General features: G+C 40.5%; 1 protein-coding gene across 1 annotated transcript in view; it reads right to left on the bottom strand.

Moving 5' to 3' along the window:
* Positions 1-585: 585 nt before the first annotated feature.
* LOC130553616 (sodium/potassium-transporting ATPase subunit alpha-1) overlaps positions 586-13,981 on the bottom strand; it is a 19,957-nt gene continuing 6,561 nt past the window's right edge. The window contains exons 2-22 of the mRNA XM_057332685.1: positions 10,586-10,711; positions 10,429-10,488; positions 9,631-9,834; positions 9,439-9,552; positions 9,237-9,371; positions 9,032-9,149; positions 8,648-8,916; positions 8,259-8,567; positions 7,782-7,916; positions 7,502-7,694; positions 7,243-7,418; positions 3,640-3,776; positions 3,404-3,554; positions 2,875-3,043; positions 2,632-2,786; positions 2,429-2,552; positions 2,202-2,347; positions 1,997-2,127; positions 1,825-1,926; positions 1,653-1,744; positions 586-830 (exon numbers count right to left, since the gene is read on the bottom strand). Of these exons, the coding sequence (XP_057188668.1) occupies positions 802-830; positions 1,653-1,744; positions 1,825-1,926; positions 1,997-2,127; positions 2,202-2,347; positions 2,429-2,552; positions 2,632-2,786; positions 2,875-3,043; positions 3,404-3,554; positions 3,640-3,776; positions 7,243-7,418; positions 7,502-7,694; positions 7,782-7,916; positions 8,259-8,567; positions 8,648-8,916; positions 9,032-9,149; positions 9,237-9,371; positions 9,439-9,552; positions 9,631-9,834; positions 10,429-10,488; positions 10,586-10,711 (3,075 nt within the window). The 3' untranslated portion in view covers positions 586-801. The remainder of the gene's footprint in view (positions 831-1,652; positions 1,745-1,824; positions 1,927-1,996; positions 2,128-2,201; positions 2,348-2,428; positions 2,553-2,631; positions 2,787-2,874; positions 3,044-3,403; positions 3,555-3,639; positions 3,777-7,242; positions 7,419-7,501; positions 7,695-7,781; positions 7,917-8,258; positions 8,568-8,647; positions 8,917-9,031; positions 9,150-9,236; positions 9,372-9,438; positions 9,553-9,630; positions 9,835-10,428; positions 10,489-10,585; positions 10,712-13,981) is intronic.

Below are 13,981 nucleotides of genomic sequence, written 5' to 3'. Positions count from 1 at the left end.
AGAACTATCCCTTTGAAATAACCAGTATTGGTAAGAATACCGGTGGATTAAGATATGAAGTTGAAACGAATGTGTTTTCATCAGGGTGGGTGTAAAAAAGTGAAGCTCTGGTCTCCTGCAGGCATTTCAAACCCACTCTCACCGGGGGATAATGTAATCTAATATCATATCATTCATTTTTCAGCAACCGAGGCTGTTGAGATGGAAAGGAGATTGGCAGAGATAACCAGCATGGATTTATCTTTCCTTCGCTTTTAAATCTTTTGTTTTTAAACTTTAACAGCCACTTCTGCCATTCCATTACAAAGATTTAATATGGTAACCATAGTTACTGCAATTAATGTTAAAGCATTGTCATTATTGGTTAAATTAATCATCATCATCAAGATTCTCAAGGTAACAACTATTAGCAATGGTGTGTAGGTGAAAACCCTGGTTACCATGGTAAATGCTGTAGGGGTTTCAAACTTAAAGCAATGGGAGGTCCGGAGAAACATCAGCATTCTTATCATGCGTCCGAGCATTTACCAAATGAAAAATAACAAACTTAGAAATAAATGAAAACAAAGGAAACGACACAAAACGTGGGACCTTGCTGCAAGTTTATTTTTATATGACACTTTTAAAAACATGTATAAAATTGGTCCGGCTTCAGAAACAAGGCACGCGATGTCTTGATTCACGATCTCCGTGTTTGTATCAAGCATTCCCTATATAAAAACACATCCAGATTACTGAGGTTAAAATTCCGAGCAGCAAGTCAACCATGCAAATAAACTTGTGTGATGCAGACCGGATGCTTTAATAGTAAGTCTCCCTCTCCACCCAACCTACAACAACAACAAAATAAAACAAATTAGATCAGTTTTCATGCAAGTTTATTGTGTACAATATTAAAAATTCATTCCAGAAAAGTGAAAAACATCAACTCCGTTCCAAACGTAGATAGCAAGGCATCACAGGAATTAGGACTCTTACGATATTAAATTTTCCACTGCAGGGTTATCGTGGTCACATTTCTTTTCTGGTGACTGTATCACGGTATGGTGTCTTTTTTATATATAAATGGTGCTATCCGTCAAATTTATCTTTCATTAGCTTTGTGTTTTGTCTTTGATTTATCATGGCCAGAACAAGTCACAATAGCGGTATTACAGTGGCATCTAATAAAATGACTTTGTGGTATATTTTACGGTATTGCGATATGTGCCGCGTTAACACAATAACGATAATAATGGGGGTTTCTATATATCACCCTTACAAGATTTGAACCAAATTCTAATTGAAATTTGCAATATGTATTCTATATTTTACAACTGCGTTTTTACTTTTGTCTCTCTATCTGTATTAATACGCATTTACTATAAAGCTGCTTTGCAGCAATGCATAATTGTGAAAAGCACTCTAGAAATGTGTATTGAATTCAATTGAAAAGGCAATCCCAGAATGCATTGCAACTCATGAAATGATGGGTAAAGTAAAGAGAAATTGACTACAAACTATCTTTCATATGTAGCATTTCGCTTGTGAGGTTTTAGAATGATTCCCTAGAAAGTAGATGCCAATGTAGGCAGTAAATAACAGAGCAGGTTTTGGAACAGAGCTATAGGGTTTATTATTCTACAGTATAAATAACACGATCACTCTCTCACCTCCTGGGCTGCGTCGGATGATGAGCTTACGGATTTCATCATAAATAAAGATGAGGAGGGAGTAGGGGAAAGCGCAGAACCACCAGGTTGGTCTAGAAGAAAAACGAAACAATGACTTTAATACCACCTAAGACAAACTTCCTCCATAAAATAATCAACACATAAGACTTACTTCAGCGGGTACATTCTGAGGGCGACGTCCATGCCCGGGCAGTAGGACAGGAACGCTGCCAGAGCAGTTTCCTCAAACAGTCCAAAGATGAGAATCTTATTCCTATAAAGAATAAAAATGAAGTCAGTTTTCTTCATCTTCATTTGAGTAAAAAGAGCCGTTGTATACTCACTTCATTCCTTGCTGGAAAACGGAGTTCCGTCTGGTCTTGCAGATGATCAAATCTGCCCACTGTACGATTACAATACTGGTGAAGAACGCCGTGTGGCATGTAAACTCCACGATCTTTCTCTGCTCGTATGTCTGAGGAAACCCAGAAAATAAGATATCAGACAACGAAAGCGATCCGTGGAAAAGCAATATACAAAAACACTCACCCATTGCTGTCCGTAACTGTCCTCCAGGTCATTGACCTGCTTGTCATCCCAGTGGACTCGAATACCCAGCAACGTTGAGGGTAGAAATCCGTTTTCAGCCAGGATAACGAAATACGCGAAGAACCCGGCAAGAGCTTGAATCATACCTGTGGAGGCAAGCCGAACGAATCCTTTACAGTTCTGAAGACCTTCACGTCACGATCAGCTTGTGTTGAAAAATCTCTTACCGATTTGACCGTACGCTATGCTAATGAGCCTCTCGTTTACAAGTTTGTCTGTCTTGGGGTTTCTGGGTTGCCGTTTCATGATGTCGCTCTCGGCAGCTTCGTAGGCCAATGAGATAGCAGGAACCTTAATGACAGGACAAATTAATCCATGACATCATCTCACCAACATAATCTGGCGACTAGTAAACCAGTGCTGTGCTTACCATGTCAGTGCCCAGATCGATACAGAGAATAGTGACGGTACCCAATGGAAGAGGGATGTTGGCGATGATGAACAGGAGGAAGGGGGTGATCTCAGGAATGTTACTAGTCAGGGTGTAGGCAATGGACTTCTTCAAGTTGTCGAAGATCAAACGACCTAGCAAACGAAAGCAAGAGATGCTTCAGGACGTGACGAGGCACTCGGACAAACCGGCATGAAGCATGAGTGTGTTTTCATTTCATACCTTCTTCCACTCCAGTGACGATTGAGGCAAAGTTGTCGTCCAGCAGAATCATGTCAGCGGCCTGTTTGGACACGTCAGATCCAGCGATGCCCATAGCCACACCGATATCAGCCTTCTTCAGAGCGGGAGAGTCATTCACACCATCACCCGTCACAGCCACGATGGCACCCTGTGAACAAACCGCAATGCATCTTAAACCAATTTACTAAATTGTAATGTTTTATATTACAAAAGTTGTTCTAATGCAACCCTTGCTTATGGAGAGTAACTAAACAAAACCTATGATGAGAAGAATGTCTATGTTTTTTTAAACATGTCGATATCTTTCAATGTAATCAACATCGTGATAATAGCGTACAGAGCGATCAAAGCCATGGCAATTATCAAGATGTGAAAAATGAATACGTCATGTGCCTAATATATATTAGTTATGTTGGTACCCTGTTGGACCGCACTGAGCCAAGGAAGTTTCCCATCGCTCATCAAAAAGATCCAGGTGACGGCTGTTAAACAGTTCCAGAAGACTAACCTGTCTCTGGCAGCCTTCCACGATAATCAGCTTCTGTTGAGGAGATGTTCTGGCGAACACGATTTCTGTGTGGTATTTCAAGATATCGTCCAATTGCTCGGGGGACAAATCCTTCAGGTCGCCACCATGAATCACACAAGCCTTGGCATCCCTTCAAAGAAAAACCAAATGAGATGAATAACCGGAAGCGGTAAATATCCAGCCAGAAGGACTGACGGCGTGTAACATCCCGTTACCTTGGGTTGACCTCATTGATGGGAATGTTCAGGCGAGCAGCGATGTCTTCAATTGTCTCGTTGCCCTCTGAGATGATACCCACTCCCTTGGCAATGGCCTTGGCTGTGATTGGATGATCACCAGTAACCATGATAACCTAGAAGAGCAACGTTTGAATCAGAACCAAGAATAAGGCAGTTCAGTTTTGAGCATTTCTTTAACAGATTAAGATATGATTATTTGTAGGAAGGAACGTTCTATTCTTGCGGGAACGTCTGGATGTGAAGAAACGTGAAGATGACAAAGTTTTCTTTTTCCCAAAACACAAGCATGAACCTTAAATACATTTACAAGTAGATCCTGGTTACCTTGTCTTGGATATTTTTTATGAATTGTACTTTGATTTTTTGCAGGTTTTTGGGGTGTTTACCTTTTTGGTAAGGTATATCACAATAAAAACTTATTTTGGAAGAACACAACCAATTGTCTTGCTTTCCTAATCTAACCGAAGGATAAACTATAGACGATTTCATTGGACGCACGTGCCTGCCAACTTCCGGTCTGCGTTTGGTTATAATATAAAACATTAGATTTAATCAGGGTTCGTGAAGCGCTAGAAACCTATTGTACTTGCTCAGATTTTTATTATTCTTCTCCCCTAAAACTGATCGGGCAGCCCAAACTGTAAGGCCGACAGAGCTGAGACTCGGTCAGATGGTTGTAGTCTTGCTCGCTACTCAGATACACGGACCCAGCCAAATCGGTCCATAGGGGGCGCTACAGTGACATAAACGTTTTAATAGCTAATAACTCCTAAACCATACACCCAAGTGTTTGGTATCATTGGAATCCTTGGCTCAAGACGAACAAAACCTATACCTTCATTCAAATTTCCAGATGGGAAAATTTTCCGCAAATTAGCATTTTATGCAAAACCTACTTTTGCGAACTAGTCTTAGGTTTTTCGCCCGATCGGAACCAAACCAAAGCAGATCAGTTCTTTGGTGTGTGATTGCAAATAATTATCAAAAAAATGTTGAAATTTCGATTCACGGTCGTTAGGCGGAAAAGTGGCATATTTAACTAAAATGGCCATAACTCGTGAACGGTTTGAGATATCTTCATGGGGCTTGGAAAGTATGTGTACAAGCTCACTCTGAGGTCACGATAAAAAAACAGCGGCGTTCGGCCACTAGGTGGCGCTATAATAGGAATAAACTCGAAAACGGCTAAAACTATGCAACCGTTTGCCCGATTGACTTGAAATTTGGTATGGTGTGTCTTTGTGGCATGTCCCATAAATAACTAAAAGGACATTGGTGTATCTCAAAAAACATGGCCAATGAAATTTGAGCACTCATTAGACCAGGTTAATGGAAGCCAATCGGAATGAAACTCGCTGGGCTTATTCGACTCATCGTCCTGAAGGTCTGTAAGAAACTTTAACTCAATCGGCCATTGGGGGCGACATAACGTTTTTTTGATGCTTAAAAACGTGTCGTTTGACAAACACACACAAAATATTGATATCAAAAGATAGATCTCCTCATTTTGAACAACTTGCCTCTTGAAGCACTGTTGTCGATCAAACGGTTCTGAGTTATCGGTGACTATGTTAAAAACCTACTTTCGTGAACTAGTCCTAGGTTGTTCGCCCGATCGGAACCAAATCAACGCAGATGAATTCTGTGGAGTGTGAATGTAAATAATTATCGAAAAAAGGTTGAAATTTCGATTCAGAGTCGCAAGGGGGCACTAAAAGTTGTAAATAAGCGGAGCCTATTACACTAAATTGCCATAACGCGAGAACGGTTTGAGATATCTTCATGGGGCTTGAAACTCTGACCGTCACTCTGAGGCCCGTTTCTCCGATCGAGACGAAACCACCGTAGGCAACACAGAACATTTAGTGGTTTAATACATGGAAATGCCCAAATGTCAAAAGTCTCATGGGAAATGGCCAAAAAATGCAATAAAAGTTCGACGTGGGTAATTTTTGGGCTTTTCTGAGTATATATGCTTATAACTTCTAAAAGAAATGAGATATCTTCAACATATTTGACGTGTTGATCAACGGTCACACTCTGAGGACTTAAAACAAAGGGGTGTGGCTGCGCCACCTATGGTTTCTATGACTGTCAAAACACCTTTTAATGAACACAATTGTTGTAGTATATTGCCTGTTTTGGCTGTCAATGGTCTTTAACACATAGGAATGAGATTTTTACAGGCTTGTTAAATGTGGTAAAAGACCTTCTCGTGTAATTATCATTACATTTTAAACTTTGTCATTTGTAACACAGCTATTTTTAACGGGGTCATTTCTTAAATGGATGTGACCGAATTAACCTGAAAAGCTGATTCTCCTCATATGAACTATATTTTTTAGATTTAGATTTTAGATTTAGATTCAATTTATTGTCATTGCACATGTACGAAGGTACAAGGGCAACGAAATGTGACCTCTGCATTTAACCCATCCAGAGAGTAGTGAACACACGTACCCCTGGAGCAGTGGGCAGCTATCACTGCAGCGCCCGGGGAGCAAGTAGGGGTAAGGTGCCTTGCTCAAGGGCACCTCAGTTGTTACCCGCCGGCCCTGGGAATCGAACCTTCTGGTCACGAGTCCGACTCTCTAACCATTAGGCCACAACTGCCCCCATACACATATACATATATGTGCATATATGTGTATGTGCGTAGTCTCTATCAACCAATAATGACCGTATCTATCAATTTTCTGGACGTGGGGAATATCGTCCTTGTTGGGTGTGTTAAGGTGCGAGTCCTGAGCCTACTCAACGATGGCAAACGTACCTTAGATGCCTTAGACTGCTCGAACCCAGTAATTGCTGCTTGCAGCTATATTTTATATTAGTATTTATTGTATATGAATTGTATTTAATACATTTAAAACTAATCAACAGTAATTGATTGCTTGCAGAAAGTTAAGTTTGGGCCACATAATGTTTATATTGTTGCCGCTGAAACCGTCTATAGACCACTTCCAAGTTCTGGTTCTTCAGAACAAACAAAATACAACCAACATAATATTTTTTAACCAAATCTAAAATCTTTAATACTGCGTTCACACCAAACTCAAATTAAACGATTTGCACTAGTAAATTACATACAATGTCAATGCAAACAGGTGAATGGATGTGAACTCGCACCGGGCGACACCAATGATGCGATCATTCTTCTGTGCAAGTTGAAACATTTCAACTCAAGCGGGGTATTCACGCAAAGAGCTCATTGACACCTACTGTTTGACACGTCAGGACGCGTGAAGAGACCTCCCCGTTGCGCAATGTTTTTCGTGTCAATAATAATAAAGAGCGAGGAATAAGATGCTTCGCGTTTGGTGTGAACACAGCATAAGATTTAATTATATATCTAAGCATATCTAAAATATGAATAATTAAAAAATGAAACCGGAAGTGCTTACATCTTGTGAAGTCTATAAAACAAATGTATATTTGAGGTTATTTTAATGCAACTTTGTGATATAAACCCTCTTCGAATCCTTTACGCTTTATTCTGATGACAGGATATTAATAATATATCCCACGAACATGAGATGTAGCCGCAATTAGAGAATGTCCCTCTAAAGACTTACGTACCTTGATTCCAGCACTTCTGCACTTGCCCACGGCGTCAGGCACGGCGGCGCGTGGAGGGTCGATCATGGACATAAGGCCAATGAAACAAAGGTTCTCAGTGGGGAAGTTAACCTCTTCCGTATCAAATGGGAAGTCCTCAGGAAACTGCTCGTCGGGAAGGAAGAAGTGGCAGAATCCTGTCAAGACACAAGAAGAAAACAGTTAAGGGAGTTGCGGTTAAAATAAGAGCAAACTTGAGGCTGACGGTTCGCAAGATTACCAAGTACTCTTTCTCCCAGACCACCGAGTTCCAAGTAGGCATTCTGGAAGGCGTCCTTCATCTCATCATCAAGAGGTTGCTCTTTTCCTTGGATCAAAATGGAGCTGCACCTGTCCAGGATTCTCTCGGGAGCTCCTTTCATCACCAGCAGGTGTTTGGTCTCAGACGAATTGGGATTCTTGTGGATGGAGAGCTAAAAAGCCAAACAGACAGAATACGTTACAAATCTGAAACTCATCCAATGACTTGTCTTTTCTCCAGACGCCAGCGACAGAGATACCTGGTATTTGTTGGTGGAGTTGAATGGGATCTCGGCAATCTTTGAGTATTTCTCTCTCATCTCTTTGACAGAACCGCAGCACAGCTCGATGCACTTCAGAAGGGCCGATTCAGAGGCATCGCCAGCCACGTCTCTCTGTCAACAAACACAAAGTGTAAGAACGAAGTGCAGAGCATGATCGAGAAACACTTGATTTGTTGCATGCACGATAAACATGGCTTCAGTGTTTTTAGCAGGGCGGGTTTTTAAACAAGCTCTTGAATTCGAGGCGACTATCCAACATATTAGTCCCATTAAAAAATCAAGGTAGAAATGACGGTGTGTTTACAGAGAAACAGTGTGTTCCAGTCAAAGACTCTGGACAGCGAGGGGTTTAAACAAATTCCCAGAGGCAAAGAGTAGAACAAACACGGCCTGGCAGTGAGGCAACAGCTCTCTAAGAGCAGCATTGTGAACAGGTTAATTTTAGGAAAAGACCTTCAGAATGGCAATGTTTTCCTGCTCCGCGAGGAAAACGGCACGGTTGCACAGGCCGGCGACGCGAGCGAGGGCCGCCCATGTCGCTGAGCTCCTGTCAAATGAGGTTCCGCTCTGGTTCTCCGTGGTGTCTGCTTCATGAATCTGGTTGTCGAACCACATGTGAGCCACGGTCATCCGGTTCTGTGTTAAAGTTCCCGTCTTGTCCGAGCAGATGGTGGAGGTTGAGCCGAGAGTCTCCACAGCTTCAAGATTCTTCACCAGACAATTCTTCTTTGCCATACGTTTGGCGGTCAGAGTCAGACACACCTGGAAAAGAATGAGTTCTTAACACCAAACGTAACCGCTGCACCATATTCCTTCTGAACCGTGGTTAGAACAGCACTTACAGTGACGGTAGCCAAGAGACCCTCTGGTACGTTGGCGACGATGATACCGATCAGGAAGATGACGGCTTCCAGCCAACTGTAGCCGAGGATCAAGGACAAGATGAAGAAGGACACACCCAGGAAGACAGCCACGCCGGTGATGATGTGGATGAAATGCTCGATCTCAATAGAGATCGGTGTTCGACCCACTTCGAGACCGGAAGCGAGAGTAGCGATACGGCCCATGACCGTGCGGTCACCGGTGTTGATGACGATACCTCTGGCGGTCCCTAGAAGCAAAACAAATTCAACCACATCTTTAATGGTTTGACCTAATGATTAAATACATAAGACCAACTTTTAGTAACTTTGGCAGTTGCTTTAAGCAAAACTGCTATTTTGTACCTTCAACGCAGTTGGTAGAGAAGAAGGCAATGTTTCTCGTCTCCAGAGGGTTTTCATTGGAGAAGTCAGGGGTACGAGTCTGAGGCTCAGATTCACCGGTGAGCGAAGAGTTGTCCACCTGAGAAAAAGACATGATATTTTGTAAATCCTCATATGTGTGAAATAAAAAACAACATTTTATCCTGATTTATGATCTCAATTTCACCTTGCAACCATGAGCGGAGATGATACGCAGATCGGCAGGAATTCGGTCGCCGCCCTTGACCTCCACAAGATCTCCAACAACCACTTCTTCAGCGTTAATGTTGTTCTTCTCACCATTACGGATGACCAAAGCTTGCTGTGTGACATTAGACATTTTGAAGAAAAATCCTACACACGCACACAAAAAAGATGACTTTACCAACCTGAGGGACGAGATTCTTGAATGAGTCCATGATCTTGGAGCTCTTGGCTTCTTGATAGTACGAGAAGCATCCAGTGATCATCACGACGGCGGAGAGCACGATTCCCAGATACAGCTTAAAGCAAAGAAGAGAGTTGTGAGACATTTGACAAAGTGAGACATTTGAATGTGATGAAACAGGATTTTTCCTTACGTTATCGTTGGCAGGTTCATCCTCTGAAGCCGCCTGGATACCGTACGCAAGAAAACAAAGGATGGCTCCAATCCACAGGAGAGTCGAGAAGCCTCCGAAGAGCTGTTTGCAGAACTTCACCCATTCTGGGGTTGTCGGGGGTGGAGTCAAAGCGTTGGGTCCATCACGAGCCAAGATTTCCTTAGCACGATCGGCAGACAATCCCTGGAACACAACCCGCACAGGCAACCATTATACCAAGAATTACTTCAAGAACCTTTCCAAGTCACCTGTGGGCTGGATTCGCAAAACATTCCTCTTAAATTAAAATGAGAAGAGTTAGAAATATTTAGTATCCCTGAAAAAACCTTCTGAATAATGTTCTGACAGTTTTTATAATGAGAAAATAAATATATCGCAAAAAATATTGATAAAAAAATATTTAAATATCAACAAGTTAGGACAGCCTCTCAGTTGACAAGATGATTTATACATGTATTAGGGTGTTTGAACATGTTTGACGTGCATCGAGTTAGAAATGTTAAATTTGACTGTTCACTTCCCAAAAACTAGTTGGGAATGAGGAATTTCATATTGATGTAATATGTAGATGGATATTATTGTTACCTCATGAGCAGGCCAGTAAAATAATTGTCTAAACTTGTCATTTTATTCTTAAGAAAAAAACCTTCTTAACAGAACATCTTAACTTGCACATTCATATAAACCTCCTATTAAGAAAATCATGATTATACTATCAAATGTATATTTGTATTAGCTGTAAATATGTAAAGATGTATAACTAAAGTATAAACTTACCTTGGTGAAATCAGTGCCGTATTTCTTATTGAGGTCATCCAGCGTGAGTTTGTGATCATCCTACAACAGTGCACAAAGACAAATGTCACTGAGAATGTGCTTGCCAACAGGCGTTTGGAAACAGTGAATAAAACCAGCGTGAAACAAACTGACTCACCAAGTCCACTTCTTTTTTCAGTTCATCCATGTCTTTATCTTTCTCCTTTTTGCCCTTTTTGTCCTTTTTGCCCTTCTTGCCACCCTGTTCTGAGGTGGCTGCCAGCTCATATTGTTCTCGACCTTCCTGTGGACCAACGAAAAACAACCGTTACATTCCCCGTGTATTCTCGAACAAAACAGGGCTCTAGACTTTTGCGACTATTTTAACTGCCAGTGCGACATGTTTTTCTTAATGGTTGCCCCGGTGTGACTGCCAAACTGATCAATATATCTAGGGATGCACCGATACCATTTTTTAAAGACCGAGTACGAGTACCGATACTTTTTTTCTGGTACTCGCTGATACCGATACCTATAACCAATGCCTGTATAATGTACAATAATGTTAATAAACCAGTATCTTACTGGTACATTTGTTTTTCTTTTGTTTTTAGGTCTACTTTAAGTACTATTTTTAAATTAAGTTCAATTTTTTATGATAAGTAGCACAATTTTACTAGCACATTTACTTCAGTTTGCTATAGTAAACAATATACTCTGTGGTCGAATGATAAAAAATTCAAGGGGGGTGGTGTGGTAAAAAGTGAGTGTATTATAACTTGTTCAAGTCAACTGGACTTTTATTTTGACGGGACACCGCAAAGAGCGTTTGTTTAAGTTAACCGGACTTTTATTTTGACGGATCACCGCAAATGGTGTTTGTTATGTGTTTGTGTCCTCGTGCAGTGAAACACTGGCGCTGAAAGCTCCACAAGCACAATGCGTTCAGTACACGCAACCGCACCACTCTTTCACACACATTCACGCAAAACAAGCAGAATACATATTTAAACAGTATCTGAATATTTCGTTAACTGTTACGATAGCTGTTAGCGGTTCAGCGCTAATTTCTTGTTAGGAAATAATACATTTGTCAGATTCTGTGCCATTCCGTGTTGTACAGCAAATTATGTTTTTATGCCTGGATTCTGTCTGCGTTTATCGCATTGCGGAAATCATAGGGCTCTATGTATGTCACGTGAGGTATCGGTCATAGGTATCGGTGTGTCATTACGAGTACACGAGCTTGGTATCGGGCCGATACCCGATACTGGTATCGGTGCATCCCTAAATATATCATCTTTGCATATAATAAATGTAATACACAGAAATGTTATATTGATCAAGCGGCGCATTCAGTCACTCATGTCCGTCTACCCTCCTTCAACCATTCACTATCATGTGTTTCAACTTCCAACAACACTGCAAAGTACACAACATGTTAACGTTCTACATCACGTTAAAGTGGCTAACCCTTTAAATCCTATTTATTTGCGAGTCTCTATTGATAAAGCCAAACACGTATCTATTCAATTTTATTTATATAGCGCTTTTCACAATGTGCATTGTTCCAAAGCAGCTTAACAGGAGAAAATAAGAAAAACAGAAAAGGTAATACAATACAATACAATACAATACACCTTTATTTATATAGCATGGTTTAAAAACAACCCAAGTGCTTTACAACATGCTATAAGACAATAAAAAGACATGTAATAAATAGGCACAATAAAACATAAAATAGCATAGATATGCTATTATAAGAACCTTGTAAAGTTAGTCCATTTCGTGAACAAACAGTTGGGAAACAAATGCATGTGTGTTACAGTATAGTGCGCCAGCTCTTAAAGGGCCAGCAGCAATCAAAATCTCAGTTTATAATGTTCATCAAACAACAAAGGACACTCACTGATATTAAAGGAATTATGTTCTCTTAAACACATAAAGGACGGAAGTAGCTTTAAGAAAGATGTGCTTTAAATATGGTTAAGTGTTGAAAGGGAATTTACATATACAATAAAAATAACTCAATCATAAACAATGATTTGTATTAATTTCTAATTTATTTATTGATAAGTTTTAGTGATTTTTTTACCTCACCCCATGACCCCCATGGGCTAAGGGCTGTGCCACCTCTCAAATGTTAGTCTAGAGCCCTGCAAAAGCCTTCTCAAAATCCACACGTCTCGCACAATAACCCGCATAATGAACCAAGAAAATGCAAAAGTGAAATTGTGATGATGCATTTTTAACATTTATGGATGGGTGCTGGTACACTTTGGCTTTTCAGTAAGGGATAATGTACAAGCAGCCGGCTGTTATGGCAGAAATAATCCTGACAGTGTGATCAGGACGTGAAGCGGAGGGTCTTGTGTCTCACTGAAGGGTCTTATTTCTGCCATGACAGCCGGCTGCTTGTACATTATCCCGCTTATTACACGGCTACTTGCCACATGAGAAAAAAACTGGACATGAAATGTGAATTTGAAATATTTTATTAGCTCATTTGCAGACCTTCCGTGAGGAAAAGCCATTTAGTTTCAGTTTTAAAGTAAGAAACGACATTCAAATGTCACAAACAGGCACATTGGTTTAATCATTTGTAAATATAATGTCATATAGGGCTGGGCGTAATGACAGAATATTCGGTTACTGCGGAATAAAATGTCAACCGTAAGATATTTTTCTATTCCGTGTATTCCGCGCAATGTAAATAAGTAGGCGTGGTTAACTCGGCGCTCTGAAAATTATGCGCTATTCTGAAAAAAACTAATGAATTAATCCACCAGTAACAAATGAACGTATCAAACATTCTTTTCACCTTCTTTCAGTCTGTAGTTTAGTGATGCGCTCCAGTCCGGCGCGTTCTCTCTCACCCGCAGTGCTCGTACAGGGATCTGCGCCAGCATTTAAAAAAGCTCATTCTCAACACATATTTCAGAAGTCAGGTTGTTTTGTAAAGCTGTTTTAATAAAGTTTAACTTCAGTCGAGCCAAGGTGAAACTTGCGTTGAAATGCGCGATGATGCTCACGAGCGCGTGAGGGCTTTGATGTGACGTGCTTCTACCTACAGTTTTGGGAGACGCGTGAGGAGTCACCAGAGACGCGCAGTGCAAAAACAAGCCCGAGAATAAACAAACCTAAAGACAGAGAGTCGCAACACACTAAAGGTGCTCATCTAATAGAGAGTGAAGAGCGATAAAGACCTACAGTACAGACCCCATGAACACCAGTTTAGTCATATACTGTACTCTCATTGTTTGTGCATATTCATACTTTACTGTTATATACAGTATGTTGTCTATCTTCCTACTGTATACATATGATATAGCCAGAAGATAAATATGAATAAATAATACATCTTGATTATCAGAACTTAATTTGATCTTTAGTACATTATCATAACTTGCCTACATTTTAACTATGGTGAGCATTTAAATGAACTGTAATAAATAAATTAGTTAAATCAATCTAAGAAAAATAAGGTATAAAATATAGAATTATAATGGGAGATTGTTTCATGAAATATATCGTTACCGTGAAATAAAATTACTCATTCCTGAAATAGATTTTT

This window comes from Triplophysa rosa, linkage group LG4 (genome assembly GCF_024868665.1).
Source record: "Triplophysa rosa linkage group LG4, Trosa_1v2, whole genome shotgun sequence".
Lineage (NCBI taxonomy): Eukaryota > Metazoa > Chordata > Actinopteri > Cypriniformes > Nemacheilidae > Triplophysa > Triplophysa rosa.
The sequence above is the reverse complement of the archived record's forward strand: the minus strand, read 5'-3'. Positions and strand labels throughout refer to the sequence as shown.